Source organism: Macrobrachium nipponense, chromosome 49, assembly GCF_015104395.2.
Source record: "Macrobrachium nipponense isolate FS-2020 chromosome 49, ASM1510439v2, whole genome shotgun sequence".
Taxonomy (NCBI): Eukaryota; Metazoa; Arthropoda; class Malacostraca; order Decapoda; family Palaemonidae; genus Macrobrachium; species Macrobrachium nipponense.
In genome coordinates this window covers 12,215,715-12,238,391 of record NC_087224.1, presented here as the reverse complement: position 1 = coordinate 12,238,391, position 22,677 = coordinate 12,215,715, and the positions used below count along the sequence as shown (strand labels likewise).

At 45.8% G+C, this 22,677-nt stretch overlaps 1 protein-coding gene across 1 annotated transcript in view; it reads left to right on the top strand.

The window, feature by feature from the left end:
• Positions 1-3,169: 3,169 nt before the first annotated feature.
• LOC135205207 (TRMT1-like protein) overlaps positions 3,170-22,677 on the top strand; it is an 84,850-nt gene continuing 65,342 nt past the window's right edge. Inside the window, exons 1-3 of the mRNA XM_064235570.1 lie at positions 3,170-3,178; positions 3,322-3,458; positions 4,163-4,375. Of these exons, the coding sequence (XP_064091640.1) occupies positions 3,170-3,178; positions 3,322-3,458; positions 4,163-4,375 (359 nt within the window). The remainder of the gene's footprint in view (positions 3,179-3,321; positions 3,459-4,162; positions 4,376-22,677) is intronic.

Here is a 22,677-nt window from a genome sequence, read left to right as displayed (position 1 = left end):
GAATAATGTGGGGAAACGTTCCCGAGAGAAATCCGGAAATGTGTCCGCGAATCTGGAAAACGCAAATAGTACGGGAGGTCCACTGTATATGGAAGTACAGTGTTCCCCCCGTATTCGCGGGGGATGCGTACCAGACCCCCCCGTGAATAGTTAGAATCCGCGAATGTTTGGAACCCCTATAAAAGCGCTAAAAACAGCCTATTTCGTTAGTTAAAACTTAAGAAAACCACCAAAAATAAAAATTTTTCATACTTGGTTTTTTTAATAGTTTTATCACAAAAAGTGCATTTTATGATGAAATTGATCACAAAAACCAGGAATTTGTGGATATTTCTCATAGAAAAATACCGCGAATGCGCGAATTTTCACCGCGAATAATGCAGGGAAACGTTCCCGAGAGAAATCTGCGAATGTGTGAGTCCGCGAATCCTGAGAACGCGAATACGGGGGGTCCACTGTATTGAGCAAGCGGTATCTGGCAGCTGTTCGCCTAGCCGTGCTGGTGCATGATGTGCTATGGTAACAGACTAAGTTTCTGGTATAATTGGTTACAGGTTGCCCCTAGAGCAAGATCCCTTTCCTGCACGCGACTGGCTAACTCTAAAACAAAAAACTGAGTCACGCTAATGTATATCATGGCTGGCGGGCTAAACAAAGTTGACTAAAGGAAATTAAAATTATTATCGTTCGTTCATGTATTTCTTTGTTAATAATTGTGGTATTAATTGTTTCTTGTACTTAACTCGGCCTAATAATTTTTTCGGTCCGAGGAATGTTTTGTTGTATAAGTATTTTGTGTTCTTTTACAGCTGTTATGCCAAATATGTAATTGTTCATTTCAGCATTGAATGGCCTAATTCTGAAACCGTATGGCTGAGAACTGAATTAGTCCCTCCTTGAGAGAAAAATGTTTACACTCTCCATAATGAGTTAAAACAGGAAAACAAGAATCTATTTCATATATTATTAATGTTTGTAATGGGTGGTAGATGATATTGATAGTGAGCATTAAAAAAATTCATGTAGTAGAAAAATATCAACTTATAAACATTCAATAAATGCTCTAGAATATAATTAAGGAACATCTTCATCTAAGGATAAGTCAATATATTCTTTCGAAAAAAATTAAAGAAAAACAACAGTAAATTATGTTTGGCTATCCCATATGATTAGTACTAGTGCAGTTTCTAGGCAGTTTCAGTTTATGATTGCTATTTGCATCCTGATAGTGTAACTCCCAAAAGCACTGATCACTCGATTCACATGTTGTTACCAGTTTCGATCATTCTATACGCAAACACCACAGGCGGATGGACAGATGGAAAAAAACCGAGTATAGGCCTATGTGACTTACATTAAACCATTCGTTTAAAAGAAAAGAAAAAAATTCCAGTTTCCATCTGTGGTATATCTGAATTCACCTTCATATTTATAAAAATATAAAGAAGAAAATTGGCATATGTAAGATTTGTAAGTTATCATGCATCAGCACCAGTCTCCTAAAAAGATTTGGTGTTCCAGGCATGCCAGCTGAACTGAACACTTCAGTGCATTTCACCACCCTTTGGTCAAGCGAAATGTATTTGTGTTAATTTAAGTAAGTTAAAAATTATACAATATTTTTTATATATTTCATATGCTAACTTGAAATAATGTTTTTTTTCTTTTACCAGAAAGATCTTTAATTAAATGATAACCTGACAATATTAGATAAGCCAAACTCCACTCACTCACATATTTGCATAAAATAATAATTGCAATACACTCCCTGAACACCTGAATTAGCCCTGGTCACTGACCAGCCCGAGCTATATCCCCACAGATTTACCCACAAAGTACTACGTAGTTGACTGTCAGTGCTACCAACAGTACCTCGGGTAACTCATTTGACAAGATTTTACCTGCAGTGTTAGTAGCACTGACAGTTAACTACCCACTTTGTGGGTAAATTTATGGGGATATTGTTTTGGGCTGGTCAGTGACCAGGGCTAATTCAGATGTTCAGGTAAGTCTTACAATATTAGTTTTATTATGAAAACTTCATGTCTTTATACAGATGATACTCTGTTGACATTGTTGGTAGGACTGTTCATATCTAATCATAATTAAATATTTCATAATGATTCAGATAAAATACTTAAAAACCAGAATAAAACCAGCATAAAACAAGGTTTTTCTGTATAGTTTTATTTTTTACCCAGTGATAATAGAATCCAATTTTTGTATTATAAAAAATTTTTCTCATACTAATTACTGTATGGAAAATTCAAAAGAATGATACGAAGGATATGTTTCATTAAGTGATGCAATATTTAATAGCGTTATTGTACTTCTTGTGTTATGGTTGCAAATAATTAGTGTCTGTCTCTTCTTATTTAGTGATTTGTAGTAACTATTCTTTCTTGCAACAAAATATGCAGGGGTTCTGTTCCCTGAAAAATGCCATAAACCAGAACATCATAAGAACAATGGGAATAGATGGTCTTACAGTGCTGTAAGCACTGTACAACCAGGTTACTGCCCTGTAAAACTGGGTATGGCACTATAAAGTCAGGTTAGCAACCCTGTGAGCCAAGTGCTGTGAAGTCAGAACTCCATAACCTGGGGACTGCCTGTAGTAGTAGAAGTCCACAAGTGTCAGAAAAGACTTTAACATGTGCAGGTGGGCTGACGTATTTGGTATGTGTTGTAGCAAGGTACATAATGTGAACATGGAAATGGTCTGACCATCAGTATGTACAGTGGTCCTCCCGTATTCGCTGGGGATGCGTACCAGACCCCCCCGTGAATAGTTGGAACCTGCAAATGTTAGGAACCCCTATAAAAACACTAAAAACAGCCTATTTTGTTTGTTAAAACTCAAGAAAAACCCACTAAATATTTTCATACTTGGTTTTTTTTAATAGTTTTATCACAAAAAGTGCAATTGATGATGAAATTTATAAAAAAATAACAGGAATTTGTGGATATTTCTCACAGAAAAATACTGCGAATGTGCTAATTTTCCGTGAATAATGCGGGGAAACGTTCCCGAGAGAAATCCGCGAATGTGTGAGTCCACGAATCTGGAGAACACGAATACGGGGGCTCCATTGTACTATTGGTGAAGGTGTTGGCTGTTGTAAAGTAATGGGTCCCCAAAGTCCAGAATAGACTCTTTAGTGAAGTAATGGGTCCAGTAAGTAAAGAAAAAAATCACTAGTTACTCTTATGAGTCTATTGATGCAACTTTGGTCCGGTTGAATATTGCTTCATAATCATACCGTCAATAAAAGCCATTGTTTTTATAAAATTTCTGATTTTGTATCTTCTGATATTCAGGCTGAAGTTATAATAAATGATCCTCAAGCAGCAGCATTGGAAAGAATACAGGAGAATGCTAGGGCCAATAATCTCACCGTTGAGTCAATCTCAGAAGACGTCAGCATTCTGTTACTCCAGAGGCCGTTTGATTTTGTGTAAGTAGTTTTTTGCATTGTTAGACAGTTCTTGTAATCCTAGAAAGATGGACCTTTGGGAAATATTGATGATAATCGTCATAATATTTTGGGATCATCAGCATTTATATGATAGCTTGTAACAACTTAGTGGACCCCACTTTTTCACACTTCACTTTATCATGAATTTTTGTGGAACATATCTTTCACTTTTTTGCAAAGGTGTTTATAAACTATGGAACAAGTCATCAAACATAGATCAGGCAATGCTGTCTTTTTCAGATGAAAGCCCTGCCAGTCGTTGTAACTGCGGGGCTTTCATCAGAAGACAATACTTTGCCTGGCCTTTGACGACTGGTTCGTTAGTTTACAACTTCACCCGTTTTGAGTCCATTTATGTTTTCTTGGTTGGGGTGTTAGATTGTGTCAGATTGAAAAGGGGGATTGAACATATTCCCAAAATGTATCTGTTTAGATTTATCTTTAAATATACATACACATACATAATTGTGAATTTGTTTCTCCACTAATAATAATAATAATAATAACTTAAATTTTCCAATGTAAAGTATATGTATTTGTCAGTATTTTCTTGTGTTCAATCAAAAGCTTTTCTATGATTTCAGTTTGACTCATGAAGGAGCAATGAATATATTTGTAGTCATGGACTATTTATTTTCATAATGAATCTTCCAATTCATAACATTTAAAATTTGTTCTCACAGTTTTATGGATTGTTACGGCTCTTCCGTCCATTACCTTGATGCAGCTTTCCGCAATGTCCCTAAGGGTGGTTTGTTAGCCATTACATCAACAGATGATGCTGCATTGTACGGGAAAGCTGCTGATGTTACCCTGAGAAACTACGGTGGACACGTTGTCAAAACCTCTTATGCTAAAGAGTTGGCTGCAAGGCTTGTGTTAGCAAGTGTTGTCAGGTAAGATACAAATGCTGTTCAGTTTTGCCATTACAGGCAGTCCCTGGGTTACAACGGGGGTTCCGTTCTTGAGACGCGTTGTAACCCGAAAATCGTCATAAGCCGGAACATCATCAAAAATCCTAAGAAAACCTTACTTTTAATGCTTTGGGTGCATTAAAAACTATGTAAACTGGATTCTTATTGCATTTTTCATCAAAAAGACCTTCAAATATTGATTATTTTGCATTTTTGGTGTCATATTTCTTGTGCCAGATGAGCATTGTAGGCGTCGTAACCCTGGAAATAATTTCTGATGAATATAATTGAAAAGCGCCTTAACCTCGTAATGTCGTAAGCCGAACCCGTCGTAACCCAGGGACTGCCTGTATTCTAATGAAAATATAGGTGAGTTTATTTATAACTGTTTCTCAAAGATATAGAACATGATAAATATATAAATGAAGGCAAATGCCATAAAAGAATAATTGAAACAACGGAGTGGTTGCTAACCCTTTCGACACAACAGTACGTTGCTAGCAAATTTTAGATTGGATGCAATAGCGTTTTGTGTTAATTTTGAAGTCGCTTTATAAAATTACTTTTTATGCTGATGTACTTTGGATATCCTGTAAAGCAATACAGTTGGCCTGTATACTACTTCCAACTGACTGATTATCTAGTTTATACTTGTATTCGACAGCCTACTGGGTCTTTCAAGTTAGACTGTACGTATTAAATTTTTTTTAATTTACAATATAGTATAGGCAGTCCATGGGTTATGACGGGTTCGGCTTACGACGAGTTCGGCTTACGACGTTCCGAGGTTAAGGCACTTTTCAACTATATTCATCAGAAATTATTTCCAGGGTTACAACGCCTACAAAGCTGATCTGGCACAAGAAATATGACACCAAAAATGCAAAATAATCAATATTTGAAGTTTTTTTTTTTTTTGATGAAAAATGCAATGAGAATGCAGTTTACATAGTTTTTAATGTATCCAAAGCATTAAAAGTAAGGTTTTCTTATGATTTTTGATAACCTTCCGGCTTTCGACGATTTTCAGGTTACAATGTGTCTCAAGAACGGAAGCCCCGTCATAACCCGGGGACTGCCTGTATATAGTTTAATGGTAAACATATTCGACAAAATAAATAAAAGTATAAAGGATTTATTATAAAACTTAGCTTTCAATATAACATTTAGCATGAAAGATGTATAAAATCGTACGTAACTGCGGTGACATCACACCCAGCTGACTTGATACTGACCGAGGAGAGGAGAGAAGAAGAGAGAGTTGAAACATCACTGTATGTATGTAAAAGCAATAAAAATTGACATAAAAAAGGGATTTTGACGAAGGAAAAATCTATTTCTGGGCAAGGGTTCGTGTCGCCCAGTGAAATAATCCTTAAGTTCATTATTTCTAGGTAAATGATACTAACATTATACCAGAGAAAAAATAAAATCAGGAGGATGTCAGAGTAACTGACTCGCTCACCCTAAATAAAAGTGTCGGTATGTAGCTGGGGCGAGTGAAACCACTACCACGAACCTCTTGTCATTTAGAATTCTCCTTCATCAAAATCCCCCTCCTGAGAGAGCTGATACACAGTCGGAGTCAGCAACTACTACTACTACACTATGTACCACGCCGACTGCAGCGCCTCTGGTGGTCATCCTTGTCGTTAGATGCCAATCTTGGGCTGCATGGCTGGGAACAGGGGGGGATTTCACTGGGCGACACGAACCCTTGCCCAGAAATAGATTTTTCCTTCGTCAAAATCCCTTTTCTGGGCTCAGTTCGTGTCGCTTCGTGAAATAGTACCAGAGAATTAGCACAAGATTGGGAAAATAAAAGAGAGAAAGGTCTCAATAAAACAAAGGAAGTAAACAGGAGTAAATATAATTTGATTGAGAGCTTACCAGTTATCATAAAATAAAGTTAACTTAAACTAATGAAATAAATATATACAGTTAACCTTAAAATTACACTTAAAGTAACTTATGAAACTTATCTAATACAAGTGAGGTTCAAAAATTTATACATCAAAGAAGAACACTCACTGAAAGTTACATATATGTAAATGAAAATTATACCAAGCGTCTCAAATATATTGGTGTGCTTCCCTAGCATAAAAATAAGGGGAGCAACACCGATGGTTACAATTAATATATATACAATATAGTTGTGGGTGCCCCTAGCAAAAAAATAAGGGACACACCACTAAGTATCCTAAGCAGCTAAGGCTGAAGGACCCAAAGAGCATAACGGTAGGTTAGGTGCATTATTTGTTGAGGCAGGTAGAAAGGAGATCTGGATCTTCAACTACGACTACTAAACAGTGTCAGGGGAAACTATGTTTCCCGCTGCCACTGCCGGAAATTTTAAAGATTCCAAGGACTTTAAGTAATGACGCTTAAAAACTGTCGGCGATTTCCAGCCTGTATACTTCTTTAAGTCATCAAAGTTTATATGCTGGAAATAATTAATGGAGGTGGCTACTGCCCTGATGTCATGGGCTTTGGGGAATGATTCAGGATTTGTTTGTTTAATAAAGTAGAGAATTTGTTGCCTAATTCCCTTTATTGAAATAGTACCACCTTTTTCCCTCATGAAAAGGGGGCCTGAGGATGTAGAGGATGTCCTAGACAGAAAGGCTCGTAAGGTCGTCACCGGACAGAGAGAAGGGTCTTGTGGAAGAGGGATGACCTTCCAAGGGGCCCACCTCATCAAAGGATCCTCATTCTTTGCCAGAAAACTACGATCTGGAGATAGCAAAACTTCTCCTGAGGGGAGGAATTCTATGTGTCTAAAGCGCCGACAGTTCTGATATTCTGGCTCCTGAGGCCAAACTTAGCAAGAGTTGAGTTTTCCTCAGCAGCATTATATATGTACAAGAAACGTTGTCAGTGTCTGAAGCCAGCTTGAGAACGTCATTCAAGAACCATGAAACTGAAGTAGGTCTTTCAGAAGGTCTAAGCCTCGCACAGGCTTTGGGAATAGACGTAAAGTAGGAGTCTGTTAAGTCTATTTGTTCCGATACGTAATACAAACCATCGGTCCTTTAACAATAGGAAGTAGCTAGCGGCAGCTGGAACGGTCGTAAGCTTCGAACAAGGGGAGAACGGTAGTTAACTGCTTGTCGCGCGACTGGGAGGTAAACAAATCACTTTTGCTTTCGGCCGCGGGTGTGAAGGACGTGTTCGTCATCGCTCTCTGCCCGCTTCATCGTCGTATGCTTTGTTTATATTGTGTTTTCTACTAATGGTTTGTTTGACTTGAAAATGAAACTGTAAGTACACTGTTTTCATTTTCATTACTTAATTATGAACCAACATGGAGCTATCGCCGTAGATGCGGCGATTTCCTCTCTTTTCATGAATTGAACCCTTGAATAATGTCTCGGTGCCGAGGGCGGGCGCGCTCGCGCCGAGTCATGTATTTTGGGCGAAAGTGGAAAAATGTAAGTACTTTTTTCATTATATTTTTGCCCTGTGCGTTCGTTACCGAGAGCGTGATTGCGCTTGGCACGAGCCTTTTATTTTGTATGATAAATGCAATGAAAGTGGATTCGCAATTGCAGTATTCTTTTCATTTTCATTTATTTATTTGCATAAATTTAATTTGGATCAATTTTCGCCCTTACCCGGGAATTGATCCTTACGATTATTTTCTGTGAAAGTGAAATCGCAAGTGCAGTATTCTGTTTCATTTTCATATATATTTTTGATAGCATCATATTATTTGGATCAAGTTTCCGTTCTTACCCGGGAATTGATCTTTTCCCCTTTAAGTTCTATGAAGTGAATCGCAAGGGCAGTATTCTGTTTCAGTTTCATATTACTTTTCACTGCTGTGCAGGGGTGGGGAAGCGAAGGTTCCCTGCCAGGAAGTCGTCGGAAAGCTCTCCCGCGACTCCCTTGGTATCCGATTCTTCGTCTTCCTTCCTGCCCCCCGCTCAGCTTCCTCGTTGTATTTTGTATTTGGGGTCTTCCTTGCGTTCGGGGTGGGGCATGTCTTCCCCCCGTGTGTGAGGGAACCCCTCTTACTAATCTATCTATGCTACCGCAGGTGCTACATCCGTGGGAGACGACCTTGGACAGGTATGGACCACCGCGGCGGCAGGGCGTGCCTAGCATCCACGGGCTGCTGCAGCGTCTAGCGAGGTCTGGGGCGGTCTCCACTACTACCACGGCCGCTTATGCTGCTCCCCCCCCCCCCCCCCCCCCCCCCTCCTGGTCTACACTTCCCATGCTGTGTCGGTGACGCCGTCTGCCACTACTAGGGCCGCCGCCGCCTGTTTTCTTCGTGTTGCCTGCCCCAGACTTCCGCTGTTCCAGCAGCTCGCCCCTGGACCCGGCCGCCAGTATTACCCAGGTTCCCGCTGGCTGCCGATGATTCTACGAGGCGATCGCTGGGCCTGCCGTACCTGCCGCTGATGTGATTCCCCGCTGTTGGCTTGGCTGTCCCCTTCTGGGTTCTACCGCTGCCGCTGTTCCTGCCGCTCCTGAGCTGGTTGCTGTTCCTGTCGCTCCTGGTTCCTGAGCCTGTCCATGCTGGTCCTGCCCACGGTGTGTCTTCCCCAGTCCCAGGTCCTTCCGGACAGGTGCAGTCGGGCCGTGTTGCTTCGGCAATAGCCCCGGCTCCGGCCTGGATGGAGGACCTGACGACTGTCCTGCGTGAGCTGACGAGGAAGAGGAAGAAGAGGAAGCTGTCATCTTCGTCTTCATCGTCTGCTGCTGCCTCTTCCCCTTCGACTTCTAAGGCCCATAAGCCAAAGAAGAAGAAGGCTGCCTTCCCCCCTAAGAAGTCTCCTTCGGGAACTTCTAAGGGCCCGTCCCACCGGGGTGGGACGGGGGGTCCTTCTGCTGGTCCTCCTGCTCCTTCGGGAGCGGGGCCCGTCTCCCCTTCCGTAAGGAAGAGATAGACGGGGACCAGAGGAGTATCGGTTAGCTCTGGTACTTCCTCGCCTGGTGCTAGCGGCGATGCCACTACGCCAGGTTCCGGCTCGGTCTCTCGTTCGCGAGAGATCCCGAGTGTACGTTCTCCCTCGGGAGACCGTGCAGCCAAGTTTCGGCGCCAGAGTTCGCTCGGCGCCAAGACGCGGCACGGAGCAGAAGGCTGGTGAGAGCCGCTCAGGTGTCTCTAGCCAGGCCAGCGGCCGCTCTTGCAGCGACCAGCTGGTAACCCGGGTTTTCCCCCCTAAGAAGGCTCCTTCGGGACCTTCTAAGGGCCCGTCTCGCTCCGGCGATTCGGGGAGCTCTTCTGCTGGTCCTCCTGCTCCCTCGGGAACAGGGCCCGTCTCTTCTTCTACCAAGGAGAAGAAGACGGGGACCAGAGGAGTACCAGCTTCGGCTGGCACTTCCTCGCCTGGTTCTAGCGGTTCTGCCGCTAAACCAGGATCCGCCTCGGCTTCTCGTTAGCGAGAAGTACCGAGTGGACGGTCTCCTGCGGGAGACCGTCCAGCCAAAGTCTTAACGCCCGAGCTCGCTCGCCGTCAAGACCGAAGCGCGGAGCAGAAGACTGGCGAGAGTCGTGCGCACGACTCTCGCCAGGCCAGTGGACGCTCTCGCAGCGACCAGCTGGCTGCTCGGGTTGACGTGACGGTCGCTGACCAGCCACGGGTTGAGGCAAGGAAGGGGTCCCCGCGGCTGTCGGTACCAGCCACGGCTGGTACCAGCGGCTCGACGCGCCGAGAGGACGCTCGCCGGTCTCACCGCGACAGCGAGCCTAGCAGGTCACCTGACCGCCGCTCCCATCGGGACCGGGCGGAGACGGTAACCAGCAACAGCTCGCCTGACGCCAGAGATCAGCGTCGACATTCTCAGCCGAGCCTCTCGCCCCAGGCGAGCGGCAAGGCTAGGCCTGCTGCTCGATCGCCACCGCGGGTTGACGATCAGCAGCAGCCCTCCAAGCACGCTGGTCCTGCCAGCGAGCTAGGGGGGAGCGTCAGGTCTGCCTCTCCCTGTACCTTCAACCTCCTCGGGCTACACCGGGAGGAGCGAGGTACCTAGGAGTGATCGCGAGAGGTGCGCCGCTCGCGATCCCGCTATGACGCCGTATGGACCAGGCACGGTTCTAGGACGACCAGGACATACGCGCAAGTATCTGGAGGCGACCCTCAGGGGTCTGCCGCTGTTCCTCCTTCTGAAGGAGGAGTATCTCGGGAGTCTGTTTCTTGCTGGAGGGACTGGAACGGTCACCTACTCCGCAAGACGCGGTACTCCCGAGATACAGAGGAATTTTGCAGAAGTCATTAAGCTGATTCGTCAGCATAATGACCTTGCGGAAGGATTGCCGCTCCCACCAGCAGAGCCCACGTCTCTGCTCGAGTCGTTTTGGGGCCCGAGAGGGAACCCAAACCGACGGTGGGTCTGCCGCGATCGGAGCTTGCCGATTCTGTCCCTCCGAACCAGAGTCTCTCGTCTCCGGACAAGAAGGCTCTCTCAGTTCTGGCCGGTCGATCAAGCTACTTCCACCTCCTCTACTGCGACAGCGGCGTTTCTACGTGTCTTCGGACACCGTATTTAAATACTCCTTCGGTCCTCCTGAGAGGTTTCGACCTCGACGAGGACTGGAATGAGTCGGAGGACGGTATCGGCTCTCTCCTGTCAGGTGTCGATCAGCCCCACCCAGACGACGTTCACAGTGGCGGCAGACCCTTACCTACAGTGAGAGTTCGTAACCCTCCGCGGGAAAACGTTTTTTCTCCTGACGATACGTTTTCCCAGACTCTGAGAAGGCCATCGCCGCAAGGCGATGGCTACTCCTACTCTTCTCCAACTGCTAGTTCCATGGGAAGGCCGAGCGAGCATCCATTCCTCCCCCATTCTCTCCTTACGGCTACGAGGGAAAGGGGAGGGATCCTACAGAGATTTCTCTGTAGGATCCCACGTTGGGGGGACTGCGCTACCGGGGGACCTTCGGGTCCTACCTGACGTAAGCCCCGGTCGTTGAGGAGGGATCCTGCCCCATTCTCGATTTCTACGGGAATCGAGAGGACCACCAGCCGATATCGTTTGACGAATTCGGTGGGGGTGGTTTCGCAGACTGCTTAGAGTTCTACGGAATTTTCTAGCGCATTCAGAGTGTTTTTTTTCGAGTTTTTTTATGATCTCCAAACACTTAGGCGAGACCACGGTCCAAAGTGAGCGAGACGAGAATCCCCGATATGTTACACGATAATCGGGAACCTCGCCTATGCTCGAATTCCTGGAATTTCTAGCATTGGAAGAAGACTGCTGCTGAAAGAAGACTATCTCACAGTAGGCGACCAACCTGGAATAGAGAAGAACGGACGGGAATATCCAGTTTGGCTTGAACTATCGTCTTAGTATTCTGTTCACCATTGAAGCTTTCCTTCGAGGAAGACTTCTCCTTCACTCTCTTTGATAGAGATCGAAGGTGGTCGATCTCCAATCCTTATTTTGTTTTCTTGAAGGAAAGAATTTAGGATGGAGATCGTTTTGTTCAGAATCCTACAAATATACTACGTATATTAACCTCGCGACATTGATACTACTAAGCAGTTGAATTGTCCGGGGGAGGGGTAGGCGCATATCCTAGTTAATCTACGGGATTGCGACTTAGACGAGAAGTATTCTAATTGAACTGCAACTCGGGGTTGCCTGCAACCTCCCAGGAGTTTTCAGTTTCAATTTTATATACTTATGGTTTTGTCATGACAACACCATTTCAACTTTTATATTTACCAAAATTTGTTTCGCCTAAATATAATTGCTCGAGCATATCTTTTATGCTCGGTGGTTCTAGCCGAACGCATTCCTTCGTGGAATAATGGATTACCTGGCAACTCAGGATGACGAGTCAGCGAGAGCTCAGGCTCAGCTACTGCGTATTGAACTGCCTGATAGGATAGCAGCTCAGTATCAGCTGGGCCTCCGAGATGCACGGTCAGTTATGTCTCTCTCTCCCCTGCTTTGATTGACTACTGAACCGTATCTCTGCCCAACAATCATGGACTTAGGTCTCTGATTAACGGGGATTCTCGCAATAATGAAGGACCATCTACTACTGTGACGATAGATTCCATCGCCTTCGACATTGCGAGAATTTTCAACAGAGATATCTCTTAGACTCTTTCAACTTTCTGTTTACCGCACGGTAACAGAAGTCTGTACAAGTCTCCCTCTGCATCGCACTGCGATAATGCGAATGATTTTGCAGACATCTGAGTTTGTCTTCAAAATATCTCATATTCGTAGGTGTACAATTGTTCATTGTTCAACCCGAATTAACAGATGTGTCAAAAGACATCGCCTACTCTCCGACCTGACAGCTCTACTTCCAAATGTTCAGCCCATGAGAAGCAGTTCTTCAGGCGGCTTTCCCCTGTGTTTTCATTACTGAAGAACGCCCCGCTTTTATTGCAACTACGACTTCTCACCGGACAGCAATGAAATAGCGGTTAGCGTTTTCAGTCATTTGTAAGCACAGGTTCAGAATCTTGAGAATCCTTCTCTCGATTCGTCTGTGAAGACGTAGGTTACATTCAATATCTACCTTCGTCTTCAACGGTACATAGTGTTGTTTCTCCTTAGCTAAGATTCAACAACTATGAGATGTTTTGCCTTCAGGGACCTCGGTCTCTAGAAGGCAATTGACTTTCGCCTGTTGGGCACATGTCTTAAGAGAATCATCACCTCGCTGTCCGGCATTGGTGACAAACAAATACATTATTTGTTTGGTCTCTCGGCATAACCCTTTAAAGGCGAAGGTCACGTGGCTTACTCGGATGCTTGGACAACTTGCCTCCTACCGAACGCAGTCAGTCGGCAGCTGTCAGAGCGCCCGAGTCAGTTACGAACTACACTGTTGACTTAGTTCGGTTGTTACAGAGCAATCATTACTTCGTTTTAATAGCTTGTCACAGTACCCATACCATCGACACCCACCATGGAGTGTCGGTGTCCTATCCACTACCGAGAACTTCGCTGCATGGGGATAGGAGGATGCGAGAGACTTCGTGGCAAACGGACAGACCAGTATGGGTACTGGACATCACCGAAGTAGAGAAGAGGGATAGGTCATGCGACTATTCCCTTCTTTTCCTCTGAGGAACTGCATGACTTCTGCGAAGTCAAGCATCCAGGGGATGGGGATCCGTGACGCTCGATTTCGTACCGAACTTCGTAGCGAAGACTCAGAACCCTTCGGTCCCTGACGATTGGTTCGAGTTGTTCACAATCCCCTCCCTAATGGACTTCACCGCCTTCGATGCGAAGGAGATGCTGCCTTGTCCGCAAGAACTTCTCCGTGGCGCAGGTATGAAGGCAGGGGTCTGGTCCAACCAGACCACATGCCCCTCCTCCTACCTTCGGATATTGCCCACAGGTCCTTGGATCTTTTCCCTGGGACCCGTGGTGGCTGCTCAACACGTTGTGTAGCGAACCCAGACCCTCGCAGGCTGAACAGCATCGAGTCCCTGGTGTGACCGTAAGAATGGATGAGTGAATGAGAGTGTGACTGGCTCCTCTCCCATCTTTTTCTTCCCCTCTACCTGTGGTTAGAGGGACACGGTCGTCACCCTGCTGGCATAAGGAACGAAGATGCAGGTGAGCTACTCAAAACAGAGGGCCCCATTCTTATCCCTTTCACTTAGGGATAGGAGCGTATATCCACCCACTTCCTCCAAAACAAGGGGGATGGAAGTTGGGATGCCAGCTTGAGACAAACCCATACTTTGTTGCCTCTTGCAAACAGGAACAAGTTCTTGCTTGCTGGTACGAAGAGACACGCTTGCCTCTCTCTTAGTACTCGGCCCAGAGGTCTGACCATTGATCCTGCGGTGCACACCCCGATCAATCGGACAGAGGCTTGGATCCCTCCCTCGCTCTTACGACCAGGGAGGCATTCCAGGGATGGACGAACACTAGTCTGTTCATCAAAAGACTCAGATTCCTCCCACCAAGAAGTGAGTCTTCCTATTGTTAAAGGACCGATGGTTTGTATTACGTATCGGAACAAATGACAATTTGTCGAAAATTGCATTTTTCCTAACTATACAAACCTGAGGTCCTTTACATATAGTCCCTCCTCATGCCACCCCTCACTCTGCGTATTTTGCATGGGCCAAAAGCAAAAGTGATTTGTTTACTGTCGGGACAAGCAGTTAACTACCGTTCTCGTTCGAAGCTTACGACCGTTCCAGCTGCCGCTAGCTACTTCCTATTGTTAAAGGACCTCAGGTTTGTATAGTTAGGAAAAATGCAATTTTCGACAAATCGTCATTTTAAAACCAAACTGAAAGATTTTCTTTAAAGCTGACTTATTAGTTGTAATAGTACTAGCTGCTAATCCTTTTTCGAATAAAGATCTGAAAAAGGATATAGCTAGGTTGACTGCCATGGTTCTGGTGTTTGTTTCCTTCAGGAAAGTTGCTAACTTCTTAACAGCAGCATTATACTGCCTCAAAGTTTATTCTCTCTTATCTGATTCCAAGAAAAGAATATTTTGAGGATCAATATTAGCATCTCTCTTAGCCGCAAACTTCATGAAGTCCATAAAGTTAGGGTTTTGAGAATTCCTGAGGAAGCGAACAGAGTCCTCATTTGTACTGACTGAGATAATTTGGGATTGGGGATCCGTCGAGGTCGGAGACCCAATTCCAGAAGCAGAGGATACCAGTTGCTCTTGGGCCAGTCCGGGGCTACTAGAGCTACTTGTCCCTTGAATGTCCTGAGTTTGTTCAGGACTTTCAATAGAAGATTCACTGGAGGAAAGATGTATATCTTCTTCCACTGATTCCAATATATGGACATGGCGTCTGTGGCATAGGCCAGAGGGTCCAGGTTGGGGGCCACATAGCAAGGGAGCTTGTGGTTCGCTTGAGATGCGAAGAGATCTACTTGGAGACCTGGAACGCTCCGGCGTATCCACTGGAATGAGCTCTTGTCCAGGGACCACTCTGATTCTAGAGGAACTGAGCGAGACAGGGCGTCCGCTATCACGTTCCTTACTCCCGCTAAATGGGTGGAGGATAGATGCCATTTGTACTTGGTTGCTAGAGAGAAAATGGCTATCATGACATGGTTCACACTCTTTGACTTGGATCCTCCCCTGTTGATGCAGTGTACTACTACTGTGCTGTCCAAAACCAGCTTTATGTGAGAGTTCTTTGCTGATAGAAGCCTCTTCAGAGTAAGGAATACTGCCATAGCTTCCAGTACGTTTATGTGAAGCCGGCGGAACTGAGATGACCTTGAACCTTCTTGAATTGGGAATATCCTCCCCACCCGCTTAGAGAGGCGTCTGTGTGAATAACCAGCGCCGGAGTGGGAAACTGGAGAGGAACTGATTTGGACAGGTTCCTTGTCTCCGCCCATGGTCGGAGACGACTGCGAAGAATCTGCGGGATTACTGACAACTTGTCTCGAGATTTGACATTTGCTCTTGAGCGCCAAACTCGATTTATGTCCTTCAGTTTTGCTTTCAAAAGAACGTCCGTTACTGACGCAAACTGGAGTGAACCTAGGATCCTTTCCTGGTTTCTCCTTGACATTCGTTTGCATTTGAGGAATTGCCTTACTGACTTGGCTATTTCTTTCCTTTTGACTGACGGAATTGACAGAGTGTGGGAGGTTAGGTCCCATTGAATGCCGAGCCACTGAAAACGGGACTGCGGTGTGAGCCTGGACTTTGCCCTGTTTATTTGGAACCCTAGATGTTCCAGAAATTGGATTACTTTGTCCGTGGCTCTGAGGCATTCCTCGACGGTTGTTGCCCAAATCAGCCAATCGTTGAGGTACGCTACTACCATTATCCCTTGTGATCTCAGTTGTTGAACTACTGCTTCCGCTATTTTCGTGAATACCCTGGGGGCTACGTTCAGCCCGAAGGGCATCACTTTGAAAGAGAATGCCTGGTCTCCCAACCTGAAGCCTAGGGATGGGCGGAAGTGTCTCGCGACTGGGATATGATAGTATGCGTCTGTAAGATCGATAGAGGTGGTGACGGCCCCACGGGGAAGTAAGGTCCGCACCTGCAAGATGGTCAGCATTTTGAACTTGTCGCAACGAATGAATAAGTTTAGCTGGGACAAGTCTAAGATGATTATTCTTTTTGATGAGCCTTTCTTTGGCATGCTGAATAAGCGTCCTTGAAACTTTAAATGCTTGACTCTTGACACTACTCCTTTCTGAAGGAGCTCTTTCGCATACTCTGTCAATTCCTTTGTTGGTCGTTGAAGGAATGATTTGGATGGAGGGGGACCCTTGATCCAACTCCATCCCAGCCCTTTGGACACAATGCTCTGTGCCCAATTGCTGAATCCCCACCTGTGACGGAAGAGAAACAGCCTCCCTCCTACCCGAGAGATCTCACTGTTGTTGTGCAGGGCGTGCTCCGCGCCCTCCACGGAAGTGTTTCCCTCTGTTGGTTGCCCTTCCGCCACCCCTCTGACGAAAGGCACCCCTAGCTCTGCTTCCCCTTGCAAACCTGTTAATGGCTTGAAAGGCCTGGCTTTCAAACATCGGGTTGAAAGCCGGGGAAACAGCGTAGGGGGTCGAGGGCTGGTTTTGGGGAGTCAACAGGAGGATGGGCTGGTTCTGACCTTTTGCCGTTGCCAGTTGCACAGGCTGTGAGACTGGAACTGCTGGAACGAAATGCTGTTGTTGCTGCTTCTGGAAGGGCGGGAACTTCCTGGTCTTTCTAAGCTTCTTAGCACCAGCAGGAGGATTCTCAGGTTTCCTCTTACTGGAAAGACCCCAGCGCGCCCTAAGGCTTTGGTTAAGCCTGGTCGCTTCATGCTGCACTTCGTTGACAGCTGATTCTGGGAAGAGGTCAGCTCCCCAGATAATTGAAGAAAGCAGCTTGTTCGGCTCATGCCGAATAGTAGTTTCCTGCAGGACATGTTTCCTGCAGTTCCGCCTTGCTACCACAAACTCGTACAGGTCCGACTGTACTGTCTGAGTTTGTGCTTTTGCCAGCAGTTTGAACAGAGGTTCCGAGCCTAATGTCAAGGCTGCAACCTCCGTCATTACCAAGGTATTCAATGTCCTGCCTAACCTAGTCCTTGCCTCAAATTCAGCTTGGATAAGGTTATCAGGCAACCTAGGAAGTCTCTCGCCGCCGAACTGGTCAATGGCACAGTCCGGCTTGAGCTTTCCTACCGTGAACGTGGCTGACAAGTCTTCCCAAAGTTCCCCAAAGGCTGGAAAGAGTGGGGACGTTGGTTCTGATTCCCTAAGCTGAGGGAGAGGCTCATCCTTCATGGCAGCTTGGATGGTGACCTCAGCTATCTTTGTTGTGAAGGGGAGTGGTGCCTCCTCCTCCGTAGCAAAGATTGTAAAGGGACTCTTAAATGCCTGGAGCTTGGTATTGGTACAATCCCAATCTTCCAGGCATCGTACCCATTCCCTTTGAGCCTGCTCTCTGCTGTATAAAACAGTCTCTTTAGGGATCTTGTCTTCCCTATTTAGAGCTGCCTCCGTCAGTCTAGCATATCCCATGAAAGGTGGTTGCAGACCGGCGGGATGGAACTCGAAGTCCTCAATACGACGAGTTCCATAATCCGGGATAGAGATCATCCCATCCTTGAAGGGAGCAAAAGCTGCTACCCTCCAAGGATTGCTCATAGAGAAGGCGGGAAGGGTATTGTAGTCAGGCAACGAGGCAACTCCGGCGCCTGCTACGGGTAGAACGGCTGGCGGAGCTTGGCTCAGCCCTGCCAGACGATTCTCCTGGTCCGTCAGACGATCAGAAATATTCTGAATCGACTGGCCGGACTGAGTCAATGAGGTGGAGATCTGGGCGAACATCTGATCAAACCTGGTGTTCATCAGAGATCCGACCATGTCTCCCACCTGTTGCATGACCCCTGCCATGAACGCAACAGGATCGAAGGGACCAGCAGGACTGGCCCCGACAGGGGTCACCGGAGGAACTCCGGTAGAAGAAGAAGGTACTGGCTCGGCGGGAGCGCTGACCTTCTCCTTAGAGGATTTACCTCTAGACCCTTTTGAATGCGAAGAAGTCTTTGCTTTCCCTGCTCCGGGATGGTGTGCCGGAGACTTATGGGAAGAGGAAGAAGACGACGTCTTCTTAGACGATGTCCTCTCCAGGGTCTTCTGCTCTCTTTGTCCTTTTACCTTGGGGACTACTGAGGCAGTAGGCATCCTAGCAGGGATCTCTGATCCCGTGAAGCCCTGGAAGGAAGTAGAGGAAGGGACAGGCGAAGAAGATCCAGAGGCGTCCAAGGGAAGCCCTTGGGCGCCCAACAAACCCACCTCAACCAATAACTCACCTCCACCTACCGTCATTGGCTCAACATTGAGGTCCAGCGTCGCTACGTCCGCCGAGATGTCCTGTCCTCCTCCTTCCATGAGGGCCTGCTCCACCTGTTGTTGGATGGTAGAGATCGTCGGAGCTGCCGCGGCGGGGTCCACATATCCAGTCGACTTCCCGCCTGGGAAGATGCGGACAGCCATACTCTTGTCCAAGATATATGGCTGCCCCTTCAGTGCGTTCTTGCCGAAGCCACCTACCCAGGCCTTCAAGGTAGCCGACGCGGCGTCCTTGACAGCAGCAGCCTGAAAAAGAGGGTCATTGTAGTCCTAACAACGAAGCCCTGAGGATGAATCATTAACATTTGAAACTTAGAACTATAAAGCAATATGATGCAAATTTATGTGATAGTATATACCAGGAAAGAAAAAACCTCAACTCTGGTATATACTTACTCCGTCCGAAAACTGTTCCACCAGCTCGTAGCAGATGGAGCAGGCTTCGTGGTGCCAGATGATCAGGTCCTTATGGCGGACGGCACAGGGAGCGTGGGACCTGCAGACCTCATGCCTGCAGGGGTCCTGGAGTACGGCGTTGCAACCGGCCTCCTGACAGTTGGTAGCCTGTAAGTGGATAGATACATAAGTATCAATGTTATACACTAACAGAACCACTTATGCTGCTCCTCCCCTGTAATCCGTGTGGGAGAGTCCATGGGACCCGGTAAACTGGTTGAAATCCCCGATGTACGCCGGAGAGGGAAATTTAGATAAACCAGATACCTTTCATACACCTATAGCTGAGTTTCAAGGAGGAGTACGACATGCCGGAGAACGAGAGAGGATTACCCATAATTAAAACTAAATAAATTAAATTAAATAGTTTGGAGCGTATAGCTCCGTTGTAAAACCCCTCCGCCAACCGCCGGAGTGCTCTGATTGCAAGCGGGCGCTCCGTCAGCAGACGAAGGGGACTATGATACATAACGGGGAAAGCATGTAGGACCGACCAATCCCGCTTTTCCTTAAAAAGCTGGCGGAGAACCCTTCCGCCAACCGCCGGGGCGCTCGGATAGTAAGCGGGCGCTCCGTCAGCGGACGAAGGGGACTATGATTCCTAACGGGGAAAGGGAATCGTACAAAAGGAACGCCGGAGAAGGACTGATGTGGGCAGAGGGGGTGGCCAACCCCCCCCTGATCACACCGGAACTCCTCCGAAGCTCACAGAGAACATGGACGGTCCAGTAGTACCCCTTACAGTCCATAACTCCCGTGACCCCCTTAAAAGGGGGGGAGGAAGGGAGTGGTGCTCGGATGGTTGCTATAGCGACCGTGAACGAGCGAGGACAGACCCCCCCCTCCGAGAGGGAGGAGGGGAGGGGACTGGGACTAGGGCAACCAGTGGCTCGACGCGAACGCAGGAGGACCATGAGGTGATGATGCAACAAAACCTAACGTAGGTCGAGCTGACCACGTGAGCGCGAGTGGACCAAAAGGCGATAATGCAACAAAACTAGCCTAAGCCAAACTGATCGCCCGTAACATGCAACCCCTAATAATAATAATAATTACATCGTAATAAAGAGAGAAAGGAAATCATGAGTGAGAGAGAAAGGGAACGTCCAGGAGAAGTAGGCTAATTCCCCTAAGGAAACAAGCCGACTACTCAGGAGCTGGCCTTAGCCGACACTGGACTAGAAGAGACATAATAAATAGTAATCACTCAGAAGCCTAGACACCTAGACAAAGGGACATGCATGCATGAACACTAATCTAAGGCATAGGCAATGGATTTCCAAATAATACGATGTAAAGCAATAAATACTTGGGAACTTGTGTATCACATGAAAGAACCCACATATAAAGGTGAAAACACACTGGAAAGATACCACGGTATGGAGGACCGAGGAACCTAACCGAACACGAGGCGAGCCGGCGAGGCCGCCATGCGTCAGACCAGGAGACTATTATCGAACCTAAAAAACGGTAAATATAGCTCCTGGCTGACAAAAAACTAGTGTAAAACCTTTCGGGGTACTTAACTTAGCTGTGGCGATAGCTGCAAGTTCCATGGTAAGTATTAATCCAAAGGAAAAAGGCACAAAACACAGAGGAAAAAATGGCGTCTGATTCCAAGGGACTAACGAAAAAGGATGTACACCAGAGGCGCTGCAGTCGGTGTGGTACATAGCGTAGTGGTAGTAGTTGCTGACTCCGACTGTGTATCAGCTCTCTCAGGAGGGGGATTTTGATGAAGGAGAATTCTAAATGACAAGAGGTTCGTGGTAGTGGTCTCACTCGCCCCAGCTACATACCGACACTCTCTTATTTAGGGTGAGCGAGTCAGTTACTCTGACATCCTCCTGATTTTATTTTTTCTCTGGTATAATGTTAGTATCATTTACCTAGAAATAATGAACTTAAGGATTATTTCACGAAGCGACATGAACTGAGCCCAGAAAAGAGAATTTCCCAATAAATTTAACAATGATAAAATATGAAAACAATCAAATGCAATAAAAAAAAAAAGTTTTAATTGAGCTAGTGTTTGGTGTGCCGAGTGAAACGGTGTAGTTGAACAATGTTAACAAAACAGTAAGTGAAAAAGAACTAAGCTTTTCACAATAAAATTTAGTATAAAAGGGATTTTGACGAAGGAAAAATCTATTTCTGGGCGATGGGTTCGTGTCGCCCTGTGAAATAATCCTTAAGTTCATAATTCTAGGGTAAATAAACCTAATAAATACCAGAGAAAAAATAAATTCAAGAAGATGTCAGTATAACTGACTCGCTCACTCTATAAAAGAAGTGTTGGTATGGTAACAGGGGCGAGTGAGACCACTACCACGAACCTCTTGCCATTTAGAACTTCCCACATCAAAATCCCCCACCTGAGAGAGCCGATCCTAAAGGAGGATGCGTCTGCTACTACTGCTAATACCCATGCCAAGCGGAGTGCAGCGCCTCTAGTGGTCATCCTTTTCTAAAGATGTCCATCTTGGGCTGCAGGGTGGGTTTCACAGGGTGACATCGCCCAGAAACCCATCGCCCAGAAATAGATTTTTCCTTCGTCAAAATCCCTTTTCTGGGCTCAGTTCGTGTCTCCCTGTGAAATAGTACCAGAGAAACAGCACAAGATGACAATGGAGGGTCTTAATGAAACAATAAAATAAAATGAAAGTATAATATAAGTGAATCAGAAGTTATGATACAAAATTACAATATAAAGGTACTTAAAACTAGCTTAATACAATAATAAAGGGTAAAGCATAGCTTAATATTATGGTATCAAAACAAATTCTCAAGAAGATTCACTAAAACTAGATTAATATATATACAAAATATACAAAAGTTATTGTGTTCTACCCTAGCATAAAAATAAGGGTAGAAACACTGAAGCACATTTATATGCACAGTTATGTGGGTGTCCCTAGCAAAAATATAAGGGACATTCCACCAATATATCATCCTAGCAGCTAAGGCTAGAAGACCATGTAGAGCATAACGGTAGGGTGAGACATGTTAGACAAATAGGTGAAAGGATAGGTAGAAAGACCTGGATCTTCAACTATAACTACTGTGCAGAGTCAGGGGAAACTATGTTTCCCGCTGCCACTGCTGAAAATTTTAAGGATTCCAAGGACTTTAGGTAATGACGCTTGAAGACTGTCTGTGATTTCCATCCAATATATTTCTTAAGATCATCAAAATTCATATGTTGGAAATAATTAATAGAGGTAGCTACTGCCCTGATATCATGTGCTTTTGGGAATGATTCAGGATTGGCTTGTTTAATGAAGTAAAGGATCTGCTGTCTGATTCCTTTTACTGATAAGGTGCCACCTCTTTCTCTCATAAAGAGAGGACCTGAGGATCTAGAGGATGTCCGAGACAGAAAGGCTCTTAAGGTCATTACTGGACAGAGAGAGGGATCTTGGGGAAGAAGAATGACTTTCCAAGGTGCCCACCTTGCTAGAGGATCCTCATTTTTAGCTAAAAAACTGCGATCCGGGGAAAGCAAAACTTCTCCTGAAGGGAGAAATTCTACATGTCCCGTATCTCTGGATAGAGCC